The sequence below is a fragment of the Olea europaea genome, chromosome 15 (assembly GCF_002742605.1).
Source record: "Olea europaea var. sylvestris chromosome 15, O_europaea_v1, whole genome shotgun sequence".
NCBI classification, from domain to species: domain Eukaryota; kingdom Viridiplantae; phylum Streptophyta; class Magnoliopsida; order Lamiales; family Oleaceae; genus Olea; species Olea europaea.
In genome coordinates, this window is record NC_036251.1 from 14,503,380 (window position 1) to 14,524,135 (window position 20,756).

The following is a 20,756-nucleotide window of genomic DNA, read 5'->3' on the forward strand; positions in this document are numbered from 1 at the left end:
TAGAGAACAAATTATTATGTTCTACTTTATTTTTCGAGTATGATTTATAAATCATTTAAACTTGAATCTATGAAAATACTTTTGGTGTTTAGAATGAAATATATTATGTAAGTTATTTTTTGTTTAAATATAAACGAAGAAATGATGATTGGCCATTATATTAAAACCTCAAGGGCATAATGTATAAGCTGATATCACTAATAGAGATAAAATATAATTGGACACTTATATGACAGACATGGTTAAAACTTATCAGATCGCTAGAGAGACCACAGCTTGTAGAGCAGCGTTGAACCGTAGGTTCATCATTCAGTCCTATGAGAAGTATGTGATTGACCCGTCTCGTCCACTTGTTGAACAGGTACATGATATCTACGAGAGATATAGTATGACAGCTGTAGATGTAGGACTGGAGATCACACATATCGAGGCTATGAATAACTTCATACATTTACTTCTACCTCAATGGGAAGACATGAGAGTCATGGTTAGGGATGAGATGTTAGAAGGTAACCTCCAGAGCACCCCAAATACGATTGAATTCAGTATATATTGTCAGATCATTCTTAACAAGTGAAGTGAGAGCTTAGAACCTCTACTGGAGATAGTAATTGAGCCCAATGATGAGGTTGAGCCCAAGACCAAGCCCGAACCTCATTTTGAATCAGACCCAGAGGAAAATCCGGAATAGGAGCATGAGGATGAATTTGGATCGGAACTAGAGAATGATCATAAGCATAAACTTGAATCACTAGTTGAGATGGACTTAGAGTCAGGGCCTAGGGCAGAAGAGTCTTCCGAAGATGAATCTCTACCAAAGAAGACTCACAAAATTTATAGGGATTAGAAATTTAGATCCATTTCCTTGTGATATCTTTTCCTTTATGTTATTGGAAGTAAAAAGTTATCGAACTATTGTATATCCTGATTTCAAGGTGTATAAAAAAAAAATTCTAATCAAGTTGAGAAATAATTTTTTTTTTTTTTTACTCTGGTGTTGGAAAACCAAGTTAATGTGAGATATTATCTTATCTCTAAGGAAACATCTCCAGCAAACCAGAACAATTTGATAAGAGACCTCCAACAAATGGTTTAAGATCTTGGCAGGTTGAATCAGAATCTAGCTCCACCTATATCACCAGCTCCTATTACTCTCTTGACTAATGCCTCGGTGGTTGAGTTATTTCGAAGGCATAAGCCCCCTTCCTTCGATGGAGCATTTGGTCCACTAGTAGTTGAAGAGTGGCTTCGTAAGTTAGAGCTAATTTTTCGACTCATCGACTGAACTGACGCCCAAAAGGTCCAGTGTGCAGAGTTTATCTTCACCGGATGCAAGTCATTGGTGGGATTCAATGTCCCGAACCAAAACCCTTAAGGAGCAATTGGCATTAACTTGGGAATAATTCAAGGACGAAGTAATGGACTAGTATTTTCCTCAGTCTTTAAGGGATTTCAAGGAGAGCAAATTTCTTCAGCTTAAGCAGGGTAATTCGAACAACTTTCAAGGTATGCTCCACACCTGGTGGACACGTAAATTAAGAAGACTCGAAGGTTGAGCAAGGGTTAAACTCAGACCTAAGCATGATTCTTATGTCACATAATTCACATCATACAGTGAGATGCTGAAACGAGCTCACGTTGTTTGGTATCAAAAGGCCAATGCAGAGCAATCCTGTCAATTGTACAACCAGGACAAAGGACAGGTTGGAAAGAGAAAATGGAATGGTCAAGATAAAGGAAAAAGGCAAATGGCAAAATAAGAAGGCTAATACTGGATCTGTTGCTAGTAAGGGCATAGTAGCTGCAATAACGTCATGTCCTAAGTGTGGTAAGCCTCATCGTGGCGAATGCTTGAATGGAAAGAATGTCTATTTTCGATACAATAAGTTAAGACATATTGCTATGGATTTTTTTATATTTGCTCAGAAGAAGGATGATAACAATGATCAGAACACGAAGGGGAAAGCATGATTTTTTACAATGACTCAGAAGAGGCAGAGGAGAACTCAAATATGATAGCAGGTATATTATTGATATCGGATACACTTGCTTATGTACTGTTTGATTCAGGAGCTACTCACTCTTTTGTATCAACATCTTTCAATGCTAAATCTAGTATTAATTGTGATAAGCCAAAGAGTATATTAGAAGTTAGCATCCCCTCAGGCAGAACATTGAACAAAGATCAGTTCGCTAGGTCGGTGAATCTTAAAATTGAGGGAAAAATATTTGAAGCTCATTTGTATGTGATAGAGATGAAAGTTTTTGACATGATTTTGGGCATGGATTGGTTAAGATATAATTATGCAATCATTCGTTGTAAAGAAAAGGAAGTGTCTTTTCAGAAACCAAGAGAAGAACAATTCTTTTTCCCTGGAATAAAGACCAAACCCTATCTTCAACAAGTATCGGCCTTACAAGCCGAGAAAATGTTGAGAAAAGAAACATTTCAGGGATTTCTAGTTTATATCTCTGGAGAAAAACTGGCAACAAGAAAGATTGAGGTACAAGAGTTTATATATGTGTTTCCAGAATATCAACCTGGTATTCCACTAGATAGACAAGTGGATTCACAATAGATCTGGCTTTCGAAACGGCACTAGTATCTAAATTTCCATATAGAATAGCTCCAAAGGAACTTCAGGAGTTGAAAATTCAGCTACAAGAATTGTTAGACAGTAACTTTATTCGACCAAGTGTATCCCTATGGGGCGCACCAATGTTGTTCGTAAAGAAGAAAGATGGAAGTATGAGGATGTATATCAACTATCAGAAGTTAAACCATTTGACCATCAAGAATAGGTATCTTCTCCCGAGAATTAAGGATTTGTTTGATCAATTGAAAGGGCTAAGGTATTTCTAAAATGGATTTACGATTTGCATAACATCAATTGAAGGTTAAGGCAAGTAATATATCTAAAATAGCTTTCAGAACTCGTTATAGACATCATGAGTTCACAATTATGCCGTTTGGGTGGACAAATGCCCAGCCGTGTTCATGGATCTGATGAATTGAGTATTTCATTAGTATTTGGATAAATTTGTTATAGTCTTTATTGATGACATTCTGATTTACTCTAAGATTAAAGATCAACATGAAGAACATCTTATAATAACGTCAAAAACATTACGCAAGGAAAAGTTATACACCAAATTTAAAAGTGCGAATTTTAGCTTGAGAGAGAGAAATCATGTAGTTACTGCCCAAGGAATTGAAGTAGATCCAGTAAAGGTGAAAGCGGTAACTAATTGGAAGACACCAACTCATGCTGTTGAAGTTCGAAGTTTTCTACGATTAGCTGGGTACTATCGGAGATTTATACAAGGATTCTTCAAAATAGCCGAACCAATGACACAATTGACAACGAAATGAATAAAGTTTCAATCGACAGATAAATGTGAGCAAAGTTTTCAGGAGCTAAAGCAACGATTGGTTACAGCGCTGTGTTAACCATACCTAAAGGTTCAAAAAGATTTGTTATATATAGTGAAGCACCCAAACAAGGTTTGGGATGTAAACTGATGCAGCATGGAAAAGTAATTGCTTATGCGTCAAGACAATTAAATTAACATGAGCAGAACTACCCAACGCGTGATCTAAAATTTGCAGTGACGATTCATGCATTAAAGATATGGCGCCATTACTTATATGGAGGAAAGTGCGACATTTACACGGATCAGAATAATCTCAAATATTTCTTCACGCAGAAGGAATTGAATATGAGATAGAGACGATGGTTGTAGCTAGTAAATGATTATGATTGCACTATTCGTTATCATCCGAGTAAAGCTAATGTTGTTGTTGATGCTCTAAGTAGGAAGTCGATGGGATAGCTGGCATCATTACCTACTACTTAGATGGAGTTAAACAAAGGCTTGAAAAATTTGCGAATCGAAGGGATTACCACACAAGAACAAGTCATTGCTTGTTTAGCAACTTTGATGGTTTGACCTACTCTTAAAGATCGGATCATAGAAGCACATAACAAAAACCCATTCTTGTAGAACATCAAGAACGAGATTGGTACTGATAAGAGAAAGGATTTTAAAATAGCTTCGGATCAGGTACTAATGTTTAAAGGAAAATTTTGTGTACCTAAGGATGAAGTTTTGAGGAAAGAGATATTGGAGGAGACTCATTCCACCCCATACACCGCACATCCCTGTGGTACAAAAATGTATCAAGATCTTCGAGATACATTTTGGTGGAGGAATATGAAAAGAACTATAGACTTATTTATGGCAAAATGCATAGTATGTCAACAAGTTAAAGCAGAACACCAAAAATCGATAGGGTTGTTAAATTTGTTGGACATACCTGAATGGAAGTGGGGAATATCACAATCGACTTTGCGGTTGAATTTTCGAAGTCAACAAGAGGATACAATGCTATATGGATAATAGTGGATCGTCTAACAAAGTTCACTCATTTTATTCCTGTAAAAATGACATTCAGTCTAGATCAGTTATCGCAGTTGTACATTAGAGAAGATTGTAAGATTACATGGTGTCTCTATATCTATTATGTCGGATAAAGATCCGAGATTTACATCAAAGTTTTGGAAGAGTAAGGAGCTATGGAAATGAAATTGCATTTCAATACGGCGTATTACCCTCAATCCAATGGTCAATCTGAAAGGACCATTCAAACTTTAGAAGATATACTAAGAGCCTGTGTTCTAGATCTAGGCGGTAGCTGGGAAACGTATCTACCTTTGGTGGAATTTGCATATAATAATAGTTTTCAGACAACTATTGGAATGACACCGTATGAAGCTCTATATGGTAGAAGATGCAGATCACCTATTCATTGGGATGAAATCGGAGAAAATAGAATTTTGGGACCAGAGATCATTGAAAGAATATTGGAAGCCATTGATAAGATCCGTACCAGGATAAAGGCCGCACAAGATAAACAAAAGAGCTATGAAAATACCAGAAGAAAAGACTTAGAATTCGAAATTGGAAAGAAGGTTTTTCTGAAAATGGCACTAGTGAAGGGTGTACTTAGGTTCTGCAAGAAAAGCAAACTACAACCTTGTTATATCGGACCTTTTGAAATACTTGACAAGGTTGAAAATGTGGCTTATCGATTAGCTTTGCCGCCTGAACTATCAGCAGTTCACAATGTGTTTCATAGATCGATGATCAGAAAGTATATGCATGATCCTGATCACGTGGTCAATTATCAATCTCTAGAAGTACAGAAATATTTATCTTATGAGGAATTACCGATTAAAATACTGGATCAAAAGGTACATAAATTATGAAACTAGGAAATTCGACTGGTCAAAGTGTAATGGAATAATCATGGAGTAGAAGAAGTTACTTGGAAAAAAGAAGAAGTCAAAGACAAATATCCGACACTCTTTGCCAATCCATAATGTAAATTTCGAGGATGAAATTTTATTTAAGTTGTAAGGGATGTAGAAGCTCAAGAAATAAAATAAAATTAGGCTATTATTTTATGATGATCTAGCACCGCGAGCTTAGTTCATTTGAAAAACGAGCTATGGAAACTCAACCCATTTAATATTTTGAAAGCCTAAGCCATAAACTAATTAAAAGCCTAACAATTTAAGAGATTATATTTAAGTAAATTTGATTATAAATATTTAATGAATAAATTTGATTATAAATATTTAATGAATAACTGGATTGCCTCAATGGTCATCTACATGGTATTTCATATAAGCAACCTAGCTTCGAATCGCCATGTAAATGTTTTTATAAAACTTTTTATATGAATTATTTTTTATGGCTTAGAAACTCTTCAAAATCTTAGTTAAAAACCAAATTTAACAAATTTAATGATAATACAACTCCGCCATTTAGTTTTTCATTAAAAATGAAGGTGACAAGAAGCGGAAGGTCTCTTTTTCACTACACTCCTCAAATCCGAATTTACTCTTACTTTCTCTCAAAAAATATATTTCATGTCAAGTTAAGCTTAAGGGAATATCAAAGGTGAGAAGAAGAAATGCTTTCTACACATTTTGTTCTTTTATATCCAAGAAAATTTAAGGTAGGTTGAGGTGCAAATGTTAATTTTGTTTTCAAATTTGATTTTTTGATAAATGTTTGAATGAAATGATACCTCTAGGTACGGTGCTTCAGGATTACAACAGTTTGAATGATCATTCTCCAGCTCTATGTGTTATGATAATGCTCTAGTAATTTGGATTTTAGTGGAAATTCATCTACGTGCGACGATATGAATCTATAGTTCAAAATTCCAAATTTGATGACGAAATGCGCCGATGACATCTATTGAGTTTCAAACTCATGTGTTAAATTCCCTTTCTACAAATTTACTTGTCTTGCTCGAGGGCGTGGATGATGGTAGATGGAGATACGACATACCATGGAAAAAGTCAGTGACTTGAAAATTTTAATTATATCATGAAATGTTTATGTTTATTTATTTTTATTTTTTTTTTGAATTTCTATGGACATCATATGTGGAACTCTTCTAAAAAAATTTCTTTATGAATAAATTATGTTTGAAAGTAGTTATGTGTCATAGAAATAAATTTACCAAAAAAAAAAAAAAAAAGCGATTTAAAGTTTTGCCGTCTTTCAAAAATTTCAATTTTTACCTCGTCTTTAAAAAATCATAACTCTTTCGTTACTTGGAATTTTTATACAAAGCCAATGGCATTTGATAGTCCCATAAGTTAGCTACTGAATGAATTTAGAATCATGTCAATCCGATATCAGTAGAATTTTATATGTCACATAAAGTAAACTGCACTAGGTAGTGTCGCTGTTTTTCAGCTTCTGCCCTTGGTTTCAAAAATTCATGACTCACTCATTACTTGAGATTTTTGGACGAAACCAATTGGGTTTGATAGTCTCAAGGGTTACTACTGAATATCATTGAAATCATGTTGATTCGATGTGTGTAGAATTTTATATGACACTTAAAGTACGCTGCGCTGGGTTACTTTCCAATCCTAGTCGCTGTGGGGATTTGAAAAATATTTTAATATCCTATATGCTGCCAACGGAAGCCAATTTTTGGATATGTCATATTATAAGGAGTATTTTACTTTACATTAAAATTTCACGAAGTTTCAAGGTCGATAGCTTTGCAAACGAATTTATTTTGTCAATTTTCATTTGAGATAAAAACTAAATCAACAACATTATTCTTAAAGTTTTGCCAAAAAAATTCACGTCAATAGAAGTTATCTTTTAGTATTGAATTATTTTGTTGTTTTAAAAAAAGGTATATATATATAAAATTGAATTAAATTCTTAAATTAAATCTTTATACTTTCCACTAAAAATATAGTAAATTATTAAGTTTATGGCTAAAGTACAATTAATCTTGTGGACGTTTCAATCCATGCTAGTCGGGGCGTTACAAGAAGGGTCAGAATTAAGATGTTTGAAGGGACGATCAAGACATTTGGAAATGTGAAACAAGTTCTAGATTTGAAGAGAAATCTTATCTCCTTAACTATTCTTGATTTAAAAGGATACAAGTGAAGGTGAAGTCCTAAACGTTAGTAAATGTGCACATGTTGTGATGAAGGGATAGAAACGGTCCCAATTATATGAAAGGTTCTACAGAATCTTTGAATATCAATCAGCGGAAGTTAGGCACTTAAGTGAAGTTTAAGTCTGGTACAATACCCTTGGAGTTTGGTTTAGGATCCCCATTAAAGAATACATTTCAATCAAGTTTAGAAATCATGAGTAATGCCGATATGCCATCGCCATTCTATCACCAGGGGTGCCACGCTATTCAATTGCCATAGACAAACCCAAAAGATATTAGGCCTCTAGAAAGTTGATTTAATTGCTTATATTTTAAATGTGGTTGAAGGTATTGACCAACGAAGAACCTTCTATAGAAGCAATTAGTTGTGTTGATTATGTTAAAAAGGTATGTTCCTACCTTGTTTGGTAATTATTGTTGAGTTATTTGTAATTTTGTTAATCGTGATAATAATTCGAGCAACTTTGGCACTCAAAGTAATCATGTTATGCAGAGCTTGGAATCAATTGATTATTCAATTATTAAGTTTGTTCTAGTTGGGCTTTTGTGGAAGAGGAGGAAAAGTTTGGAGAATATTGTTGAAAAGTTCTAATCCTTGTAGTGGAATTCATATCCAGGTAGAAAAATTTTTAAAGCTTCGTCCATTGTAGTGAAATTTGTATTAAGGTGGAGATTTATTGATTTACGATCCAAATTCCTTTGGGTATTTATATTTTGTTAAAGAGATCTTGAAGGAATTCAAATATGGACAAAGGAGAAAAGGTTGGCATATTTACCCTCGTTCAATGCCCAACTTTCGCTCGAGCTCAAAACAGGGAGCTCGTCACTTGCCTATTGCGACCTTGGGCGTTCAAGCACTGCCGCCACTTGCTACATGTGGGCTTTATAGCTCGAGCACCGATATCATCCAGCCCCCTGCTTGCTTTGAATTATCCTCTTCTGCCCGTAGTGTTTTTCTGCATAAATATTGGTATTCTTGATTGTTATTTTTATCTTGCCATATTACTCTTGTTTATTAAATCTGGCACGTGGTATCAAAGCAAATTAGTATCACCTTGTTTTCTAGAAGATCCATGTGCACCTTTTGTAAAGTTTAGAGACCCAATGGCAATTTTTCCTAGTTAGAATTAAGGGGCTATTAAGCGCTTTCATAAAAAAGAGTCCCAGAAAACACACATTTTAGGGACGTCCACATTAAGGAAAAAATGGTCAGGGCCCTTTTCTGCACTTCAGGCAAAGGTTTGAGGCCATTCACATCAAACTCTCCGATACGTAATCTACTTTAGACTTAGGTTAATATAAAGTTACTTATGTTTAAAGTTACATTTTTCACTGCCAGTATAATCGGATAAATAATTTTTTTATTTGTTACGTTAATAAGAAAATATGTAAATTCCTAAAATTATTCCGATATACTCTTATACTTTGACCAATCAAAATCTAGTAGTATATAGTAAATAGTCCATAATATGTTTTTCAAGCACTCCATTTGAACATAAATTAATATTCCAGGCAAACCAGCAAAAAATAAAAAATAAATGGAAGTTAACGGTCCCATATAGGTGAGACCAATTTGTTGCATACTGTGCTTCAGATACGAGAAAACTGTAAAGTGTAGTAGCTATACAAAATCAATCATCCTTTGCAAGAGCAACATAGTTTATTGGGATTGCCTTACTACTTTCTCTTCTTTCCCTTCCACCTGATATTCCATGACGTCGACTATTTGGTGTGGTGTTACTCACGCCCAGAGGTTTTCTGATACTTGGCTTCGAACCAAACAGAGCTTCTTGTTCTGCAGCTAACTGATCCTGTAGCTTCTTCTGTTCCTATATTATGCATGTAACACAGTTAATTAGTTAATCATAGCATTATGCAAGCAAGTTCATCATTAATGTTTTTCTAAATGTAAAAAGCATACTCGATATCTGCGCTTCTCCTCTTCTTTTTCTTGTTGTAAAATATTGAATTCTTCCAATGTCCGTAATAAAGGAGCCTGGAGTTTTAGAATAACTAAGATATTAGAATTGAAGAAGCAATATATGTGGTTATTATTATTGCATACAAGTCGGGTTTACCCTGTCGTATAAAAATGGCATTCCTTTCTCCACCTCCCATGCTTTAACTTTTGCAGTTAAATTTTCAACAAGAGCTGCAGGTGTAATTTTGAAATCATTCAACTTTAGCTTCAAATGCTTTCTATTAATAAGAATATAAAGAGAGAATGATAACCTAGAAAAGATTGATATCAAGCACGCATGTTTGATAAATTACAAGTAAATCACAATGCTGATAAAATAAATAATTGAGACAACAGTTAAGAAATTTAGTTATGGCTCTATATTAGTAAAGTAATTTCATTAAAAAATAAAATTAAAGATAATTCAGCATCTATGTTTTTTTCATGTATCGCTCAGATAACATGCATTAAGCAAGGCTAAGATTATCAAGCTGTATAGTTGGTGCTACAAAAGCTTTAAAGTTTTCTTAGTTCATCTAATGTTATGGGAGTAAAATCACCAGCTTTAGAATTATATATTACTATATCCATTAGATCAGGAATGGTTGGTCCCCTAGCTCACTAGTGAGTACCCCATCTCTTTTAACTAAAAATAAACAAAGGGAGCTCTGCATAGAATCCGCATACTCAGAGAAGATGCAGATTCTCAGGCTAGACAGTTAACAGCTTGAACAACTACGTGTAACAGACAGAAATGATGATTTAGGTAACATAGTAAAATTTTATATGGCAAGGAAACACACCAAAATCTGTCACTCCTAGACTTAGCAGTTCTCTAAAGAGATATCCCCTGTTGGAACTTGACTATATCATGCATAAACTATAGAAACATAAATTGACATGCTTAGCAATGCAGTAATCTTTTCTGTTTGTATTACTGTAGTGCTGAAGATGTATAGAAGGACGAGTTACGAAGCTCACATGGTATTTTGCTGACCAAAGTCCTTGCTTTCTCTGCACGTTTCAGATTTTTGTGAGCTCCTCTTCCAGCATTATAACGATTATCATCCTTACAGAAAGAGAAGAAAATAAATATATGCGTAACCCAAATAACAATGTCTCTAAAATTAAATTTAAAACTACCAAATTTGTTAAAGGGTCTACATCTATTAAATAACTATTTCATCTTAACATAAAGTTTTAGGGAGGAGAGATATCTATGTACTTCGAAACAGCCACCTCACATGCTAAGGAATTCAGTTTCGAGGACAAGCAGGTTGGACTCCTAGAATTGGGGGATCACCAGACAGTTGGCAGATCTTTTTAATTAAATACCCGTTCTTAGGTGGGTGGTTTGGCAAACGCCTGCCTGCTTTTAAATTTATGAACAGCCCTCTCACATCTCTCATTATTCATTAATGTTTGGGTATACCGTCTTAGTATTCACAAGTAAACTCTTTGAATTTTTACCCTATACTTTTAAATTACAAAGGTAAGTGCAAGCATAAGAAAGACACTTTTGTAGATGATCCACGCCCAATTGCAAATAATTGAGCTTGTCTTTGTTTCTACCTTATTTATTTATTTTTTTTTTTCATTTTGGGAGAATGAGAGTTAAAATGAAGATTTTGAAAATATTTTTCAAATTGAGCACACTACATTAGATTCCATTTCTACTTTAGGAAGCATTAGCATCCGCCCAACTAGTATAGAAACAGTACCTGCACCAGTTCAAACAAGTGCATAAACCGAGTCCGCACTAGGTTGAGCTGCTGATTCTAGTGATTTAGATAACAAAAACAGTAAAAATTCATCTTCTATGCCATTACAGGATCATTTAGGAACAGGAACGTGTGCGAAACCAATTGAGAACGAAATTGGTTGCGGACAATTGTGTTTTACTCACGAGTTTTATACCATTTTAACTTGATTATGGGCTAGAACTTATGACTATTGAACTTTTTAATGTGTTTATTAGTGTTGTTTTATAGGTTTGGTGAGGTGGTGAAAATCATGGCAAAAGTGGAGAAAACAAGGTTATTGACATAAACCTAGGAGAAAAGAACAACAAAAGGCCAAAAGAGTCAATTTTTTACATAAAAAGAGAATAAAGAGAGGCAAATGACCGAGAAGTGTCGCCCCGGCGCCACAAGAAACTAGGGAGAAGTAGAGGTGTGGCACCTTGGCTCCACTTTGCCAAAAGAAGACAAGACGACGACATACTCGCCACTCTAATTTTGATGAGATGCCACCTGAAGCGTCTAGGGTGCAATTTTTGGCTAGTTTTGAAGCCCGTAAAAACTTTACATCCGGCACAAATATGGAAAAAAGTATAAATACAAGAACGGATTCACTTTTGAGGAGTTCTACACATTGAGAGACATAAATACAACTTGGAGAATTAGAGAGCAAAATTGAAGGAGAAAAACAAGAAAACAAGGTTCTAGAATCAAGATTTAGAACAAGAACTTGGTACGAGATTCATCCACTCATTTACATCGCAATTCAAAACCCGGTGATGTACTCAATGCAAATCTTTCGTTTTTTCTATTATTATGAGTATTATTTCATTAGGGCAAACAATATAATATATTGAGACCATTTATTCCTTTTATTCAAGATTCAAGTTCTTTCACTATACATGTGTTGATTTTAATTATTTATTTAATACTTTGAATTACTTGATTAATAATTCAATGATTCTGAGAATCTGTTACGAATCGAGAGATGAGTTTTAGATTTAAACCACATATTAAAATCTGATAATTTACTTTAAGTTGTAGAGATACCAATGGTAATTGTTGCGGTCTTATATGAATTCTTAGAACTAATATTTTATTTAATTAAGAGTGATTCGTATAGAGGTATGAGATTGAATTAATTAAATAAGCTCAATAAGAAGTCGATAGGGATAAATTGAATACAATAGAAGAATTCGATCGAACACTGCATTAGATATATGAATCTTGAATTAAGACTTAAAGGTGATTAATAAATGAAATTGTTATGCCCTAATATGTCTTCCATAATTGAAACATTAATTCAATCTTTATGTGCAATTTTGATACTTTCAATTAGTAGATATAGTTAGAAAAACAATTAAAATAATCACAATTATTTGTTTTCATCAAATAGGAGTTAAAAATAGTAAATTAAGTATTAAAGTATAGTCTTCTTGAGAACGATAATCCGAACTCAAAGATCCACTATATTACTTGTTTCGATACCGTACTCTTGCGATATAAAAAGGCAACAATCTCCGGCCAATGCAATCGACTCCTGAAGTGTTCTATGAGGCTTGAAAAGAAGAAACCAGGTGACAGATCATATTACCTAAAAGCTCTAATGAGTCATCTGAAATGTTAGCCCTTCTATCATTCAAAAGAAATAGGCCGACAACGAAAGTAAAGTTTAGGCCAGTACCTGGTGGGCCAGTAAGTGGAAATGATATGTTTTCTAGGCAAGCATGTGGAACAGGTCTTAAGTAAAAAATAAATCATCGGCCTGAAGCTTTGAGGATGTCATCAAAGGGAACTATAAATGGGTTAGGCCAAAAACAACTACGTAGACGGCCCTAGTATGAACATTGTCATGAGCCGCGGCACAAAGAAGATAAAATGTTAGGATTCAAATGGGAAACCTGCTGATTAGAAGCTAAGACGGAACGCTAGGAGTCAAAGATACCAAGTTGATACAAAAATTTATTCTACTCAGCATTCAACCCCAAACAATTGGAGCAACTTTACTAAATTTTTTCTAGTCTCCAAACATTTGGCCAGCCTTCTCTCCTTCAAGATCTCTAGCCAATAAAAGTAATTTCTTGAAATTGTTAAGGATCACCTCAAAAATGTAAAACTTCCTAGATTATTGATACAAGTGCATCCGATCACACGACTAACTCATATCATCTTTTTTTCTACCCTAAACCTGTGCTAGCAATATTAAGGTCAAAATTGTAGATGGCTCACACTCATCTATTGCAGAAGAGTGGAGAATCCAAATCTCTAACTTCGTAACACTAGAATCTTAACTACACTTTCTAAATTTGTCTTATAATCCGTTGTATGTTAGCAAGCTAACTAAAAACTCCAATTGCTCTACTAAGTTTCTTATATTTTTCGGGAACGCACATCAAAGAAGACGATTGGCAATGCTAAAAAGTGTTAGGAATGTACTACTTTGAGGAGTTTTATGAGTAAACAATGTCAAATTGTAATTTATGATTTTTACATCTGCCTCTAGAGATAGCAAAATTTTATCATGGCATTATAGAATAGGCCGCCTTAAAGACGTGTACTTTCTATAATATTTTTTAATAAAACTTCATTTAATTTTCAATGTGAAAACTATGAACTTGCGAAACATCAGCGTACCTCTTTTTCGAATTCCATATACAAACCCTCTAAACCATTCACTATGATCCACAGTGGTTTATGAGGACCTTTTCGAATTCCTAATTGTACCCACACAAAATAGTTTATCCCATTTATAGACGATCATACTCTAATATGTCGGCTCTATCTACTAAAAAAAAAAAAAAAAAAAAAATCTAATGTTCACTCAGTATTTATTAGCTTTCACTAGATGATTCAAACTCAATTTTAGACACAAATTCAAACTATACATACTAATAATGGCACAGAATACTTTAACACATCTTTACGAGACTATCCATGAAAACATGGAATAGTCCACCAAACCTCAAGTGTCAACACTTCCCAAGCAAATGGGATTGCCGAGCGGAAAAAAACCTCCTTGAAGTTGTCTGTGTGTTAATGTTCACTACAAATATGCTAAAACTATTCTTGGGGGATATCATTCTAAAAATAACATATCTAATCAACAAAATGACTAGTCGTACTCTCTCCTTCAACTCATCTCTCCAAAAGTTCCAAAAACACTTCCTCGCCCCGTCTTAATTTCAACCTATCTCTAAAGTGTTTGGCTGTTTTTACTCATGTTCACTCTTGTTATTGAAACAAACTGAACCCTCTTACACTTTAGTGTGTGTTTATTGCATACTCAATCGGTTATAAATGCTATGATCCCTATTTGTTAGCCTAGATGTCACCTTCTTTATGAAATATGGGATGGCATGTTAGTTTATATTGTATATTAAGATATAAATCATATTCTATTGTATTCTCTACATGAGGGATACAGGACACTAATGCTCTAAAATTAAATAGATATACCAACAATAAAAAATAGTTACATTGAACAACTGTAATAGAGATAATATAATAAATTGGAATAGTTCGCAGCTTTGAAGAAAATGGATTTAAATTAAGAGTTCCCAAGACTTCCTAGCAAATGAATGCTTTCGTAGGCAATAGATAATCATGTAGCCCTGCAAAGACCAAATAATACAATGCAAGTATAGAGTTACCCTTTCATATTCATCAAGCCAGATTTCCTCTTCAGACGCATGTTTCCATTTCACGACCTTATCTAAAATATCCTTTCTGGTTTGAGCCTGTTCTATAGCGTTTGCAATCTGTTCCTCCATGCTTGATAAAAGATCAGGAAGATCCACACTACCTACAATCGCATTTGCAAGCAAAATTATTACAAGAAATAAAGAACAAAATTATTACAAGAAATAAAGAATAAAATCTTACCCTTCCTAGTAAATATGATTTCACTTTAATTAGAATTACCTTTCTATTGTTTATAAAGAATAATGTTATCTAACACCAATGGTATTAAAGCACCAGTCTAGGCGCCCACATTTCATTGGTTCAATTAAATTAATCATGTAACATTTTATTTAAGTGAATATATTATTTAATGTCATGCAGTTGCCACTTAGATCGGTGCTTAACATCAGTGATGCTAAATAGCATTACCCATTCATATATTATAAATGTGCATATGTTTATATACAAAGAGGAGAAAAAATCATCAGTTTTTCAATTGATTCTATATTCTTTTGAGTTTACACAAATACGAAGTTGGTGTATGTCAAAGGAAAGGAAATATAAACATATCCTCCAACTTTTAAAATGAGGGTAATCAATCATGTATGTTCAATTTCTCTTAAAATATATGAAGTCCTCGTTCATCATTGTATGGTATTGGAATGTGTATCTGGACACTCCAGCAATTCCATTGTTTTCAATAACGTGTTGGAGAACTTGTATTCATGCATATAATGATGTAGAAATCTGACTTATTCTCCATCTGTCAAAGCAGAAGGTCGTAAATGACACAAAAGAATAAAGGGGACATCTTACACAAGCTTATTAACTATAACTATTACATATGAAAGAAATCTAGTGAACAATCCAGATATTAGGAGGCACGTAGACAAGAAAAGAACAACAATTTAGCGAGAGAGAGAACAGGGGATTGACAATAACAGTTCGCATGGATTACCAAGTATCAAGTTCCCTGATCATGTTTACACGTAAGTAAGATAAAATTCAGTTGTTTGGCAGATAAATTTTGGAAATGCAATACCAATGATTTTGGAGCATAAGAATTTGAGATCATTTTCTTGAAAACGAGTAGAATCTCTTTAGAAAATTATTTCTTTGATATGCTTGGATGGAGAGGTTTAAGAACCCAACAAAATGAAATAAACAGAAACCTATATTTTTCATTTCTACCAGAACTCCTATGAGGAAAGCAGGAGAAGTCATGGAGTAAAGCTGTAAAACTGTGTTATTATTTATTATGCTATACTCATACCCTAAAAGGCCTACAAGTTCCGCTTTTCCTCATGGCTTAAAGATGATAACTCCCATATATCTACACACTTTCCCAAGCATGTCCTCATCCCTCTGAATCTGACCTACCCAAAACCAAAGGAATGCGATACAAAAATCAAGGGAGCGAAAGAGATATCCTCATTCCTCCGCTATACAGGTCTGGTTCTAAATTTGATGCACATTAAGGATGCAAAATAGCATTGAAAGAAAACAAATAAATATAAGAAAATCATTGAAAGTAAATCTTGGTAATTTTCCCTAAAATCAATGGGTAAACTTGGTAAGTCTTCAATTAGGTTTCCATCACAATCTCGAGCAATTAACTTGAACATGAAACTTTTTAAACCGTTCAACTGTATCAAATTCATGAGCAAAACAGAGGCAGAAGGCTAAAAAAAAAGCCTAATTGACTCCAGTATTTTGTAATTTGTTTCGAAGATTGTGTAGCTTGAAAATCAATACATTCTGGTCTAGCCTTGAAGTCCAAAGGTTGACTTTATTCCTTTTCTGAGCGCTTTCTCTTTAGTGCTCTCTTAGACCAAAGAAACATGAATTTAGTAAGCAAAACCGTAACTTGTTTTCAAGTCCATATATTTATGGTCAATTAGCTTCTTTTACTTCTGAAAGCAAAATAAAAACCAACATATATGTCTAGAGAAAGATACAGGAAGAATTCTGTAAGCGGCAGCAAACATAGTATAATAATCACCATGCATATTCAATCTCTAAAGTAACCTAGTAAATGTACCCCTCTGTAGATTTCTTCAAGTTCATTTTGTCTCTTAAATATTAGCTCCTTCATCTTGCTGGCTTTCAAAATACTCAAGCGAGCAACTTCAGCTTCAGCCTAACGATATGGAAAAATAGTAAAAGTAAGAATCTAAAAGACTGGTACCATGTATAAAAGTATTGTAGATAAGTAATTCCAAGGAAACGAATAAAAAGTTAACTAATGAAAAAGAATAACCTGCTCAATCACTTTAACAGAAAGGCATTCTTGCCTCACAACATCATCAACAGTGGAAGTGATTAAGTGAGTGACATGATCAAATCTTTTTTGCTCCTCAATTGGGGTATCCATGAGGTTCCAGAGCTCAATGAGAGCTCTCCCTAGGTCTTGCACCTGGTACGGTAATAACAAATTAAGTAGAGCAAGCATAATGATTCGGAAACCAGATTTGTTGATCTTCAATTATCCAAAGGTTAAATATGCGTTCAACCACCCTCTAATGGCTAACATATAGGAGTCAATGCGCAAATCCAATTATATGAAGAAGAATTACGCCATCAATACAGAAGCACATATTTATCATGAACCAGTTCAAAATCCAAACATAAAATGAGCTCTCTCTCTTTTAATCTTTCTCTTTTCCTGGATCCTGACAAACACCAAATACTAAAACAATTTGCAACCATAATTTCAAACAGTGATCTGAATTGAGAATTAGATTCTTGCTTCCCTAATTCACAAGTAATTGCATCTGAGATGCAAGATTTGGTAAAAGTACCAGAAAAAAAATATTGATATCAAATGAATTAATACACTTCCTCTATACAGGATCATATGTCCTTATTTCCTTCTCAAAATGACCTCAGATAAAGTTCCTTTAGCTAACTCAAATAGTCATTTATTTTCCAGAATACACTTACGTGAAGTACTTATTGTGAATAACTAACAAAATCGTTGACCATTAGGTTTGCATGTAAAAATTGAAAAGTTACATTACGCAATTATATTTAACTATTGCCTAACGCATTAGCCAATACCGATGGGAGGATTCTATTGTAGCTGCACAAGACTACATATGGAGAGGTTCATGCCACCAACACCAGAAAATGGAGGATGCCTCACCTAACAAGATACATAAATTTGGTACCAGCCAATATCTAAACCAACAAAATTCTCTTAATCGGGTGTGTTGTTGGTAAAGAAGGAATATATACAAAACCTTGAATTCATGACAGAGTATATTTGCTATCATGATATTAACGTCAGAAATGACTCTTCAGAAACAATATTGATTCATCCTCACAAATGAAACTAGGTAGCATACATCAAGGTTGAAAACAGAGAAATTGAAAACACCTTCAATTAACATTAACAAGAATTAAAAGCATTTATTTGGAGATTGTTCTGGTAAGATATGTATAGACTATAAAGCATAGGAATTAGGTATTTAAATCACCAAACTTACAACAGATCATCAATATTAATTTCATTAACAGTTTTCTATGAGATTATAACATATCTTGTACAGAACAAGATCAAACACAAGACTCATATGTCAGTCTAGTAGAGTAGGAAAACACAAAGATTAGCAGCCAAAAAGTGAAGATTCAAAACAAAAGGCGAAGTTACAGATTCATAAGATGCGTGACAGCATAAAAAACATGAGGGGATGAGTGATAATTGAATCAATTGATTCAAAATATCATCTTTAGATGCTTTTCTGATAAATCTTTTGCTTGCTATATGTTAATTAAACACATTCAGGTCTTTGACATGAGAGAGAGAGAGAGAGGGTATAACTCAGTATGCAAATTTAAGAGATACTGATTAGTATGCAATAGTTTTAGGTGCATGCGAGAGAGAGAGAGAGAGAGAGAAGAAAAAGGTTATTAGAAGGTTACTATTTCCAGGCGCCCTTGTTTCTTTTGGATCAATGAATTGACTTCACTGGCTAATCTAGCCAGTATCTCATTGCTAATGCACTTTGTCTGACCAGTAGGAGAATCAGTCAAGCTTGGATGAATTTCGGCCATTATTCTTTTAAAATCAAGTGACATGACAACTGAGAGCTTGTGGATTGCAGTGATGTGACTATTAACCTTTTGCAAACGAAAATTCTGCAGATAGAAATATTTATCCAAGTTATCACATAAAAGAAGCTCGTAGTCTTAAATTATGATTGCAAAACATATTTCTAGGCAAACCTTCTCAGACTGAAGCTCCAGAAGCTGGGAGTTCAGCTCTCCTAACTTCTTAGTTGTCAGGACTAGTTCATCTACTTGAATATCATCAGGATTCAAAGCCTGATCATTGCCTGCTATTTCTGCAAAGATCTGAGCAATCTGCAATTGTAGTTTGGAAAGCTCCCTGACCCTTCCATGTTTCAGCATCCTCAAATTCTCCAATGTAGGGTTTATAACAGATATTTGATCCTTAAGATTGCCCTCCATCTTCTCATACTAAAACAGAAACAAAATAATTCAATATATAGCACCAAGTATATAAACAATTATTCTAATTCTCAGTATGTCCAAACTAAACTAAACCTTTTCAACATATCACGCTTATTTTCAAAGCAATAGCCAACAGTGATGTATTCAATTAGGAATAAAAGCCTACGGAGTTTAATAAAGTACACCGAAAATAAACTGAAGGGCATTGAGAGTATAGCCACAGTTGAATAGACCTGTGGCAAGGAAATTCTTTCTCCAAGAGAAGAAGCAAGTTCAGCAATCTCAGCTTTAGCCTCAGCCAATGAAAGCTGCAAATCTGCCTTGCATCGTTTACTTGTTTCTACCTTTCTACGATAAATGTCAAGACATTCGTGCTCCAGATGAAGAAGCATCTCGTCCCTTTCCTTATCGCTCTCCCCAATTTCATCCCATATTTCCTATTTCAAAAAATAATAATAATAGAATAATATAATCCACGATGTGGATGCACATAAATGCTTGAACAAAAAAATAAAAATAAAAATAAAAAAATGAAAAAACACAAGTTGCTTGATATGGAGGGTCAAACATAAAGTAGGAAAGTATGAACCTTCATGACAAAACATCCGAAGTGTAAAGTACAACTCTAACTCCCAACATGCAATGTTCTGGAAATTTTACCACTCTAAACTTGAAAGCATTTCTACCCAAATCTCCAATGAAATAATAATAATAATAATAATAATAATAATAATAATAATAATAATAATAATAATTAAACCAACAACAACAATAACAACATCAACAAAGAACGAAACACAACTCCTGAACCGAAAAATGGTCGCTGAGGCCCAAATTATTTCAACAAATGTTCAATTTGAAAACAACCGATTAATTAACTAATAAGTAACAAAATGCAAAATGGGGACTTAAATTTACCTGCAATTCATGAAGGAGCGAGGAGCAAGTGGTGATGCCGGATTTAGAAAACGAAAGCGGTGAAGAAGCAAAATTCGCTGTACCAGTACAAGTAGACATGACGAATGGGCCGATAAACGAGAGAGAAGAAAATGAAACCCTAGAAATCAATGCGATTAGAGGAACCTATTTTGTTCTTCATTGATTTTCCAATAATGAGCAATTATTGCTGTTCATTCAACGGAAATTTTAGGTGCGTTTGGCGGGAAAGCATAGTTTTGATTTTATTTTTTTTATAATTTTTTTTTTCTTTCTTCCATTATTTGATCATTAATCTTTGACAAAGTACATCCGGAAGAGCTTGTTTGGTTTTGATTAAAATATATTGCTTGTCTGGGTGTGTTAAAAAGGAATTTTCCTATCGTTGAAAACGGGTCCCACGCATGCGAAAAATGATGGAAACTCAAAAAATTAAGGCTAATTGGACATTTTTGTC

The 20,756-nt window shown here is 34.1% G+C and overlaps 1 protein-coding gene across 1 annotated transcript; it reads right to left on the minus strand.

Moving 5' to 3' along the window:
* Window positions 1–8,977: 8,977 nt before the first annotated feature.
* On the minus strand, window positions 8,978–20,546 carry LOC111410249 (65-kDa microtubule-associated protein 5). Its single transcript, XM_023040512.1, is given in 12 exon segments — window positions 8,978–9,336; window positions 9,429–9,503; window positions 9,586–9,659; window positions 10,449–10,536; window positions 14,857–15,008; window positions 16,527–16,569; window positions 16,890–17,027; window positions 17,148–17,303; window positions 18,812–19,027; window positions 19,115–19,369; window positions 19,597–19,800; window positions 20,282–20,546. Coding segments are annotated over 12 exon segments (1,698 nt in total). The 5' UTR covers window positions 20,381–20,546; the 3' UTR covers window positions 8,978–9,138.
* Between the last annotated feature and the right edge of the window lie 210 nt (window positions 20,547–20,756).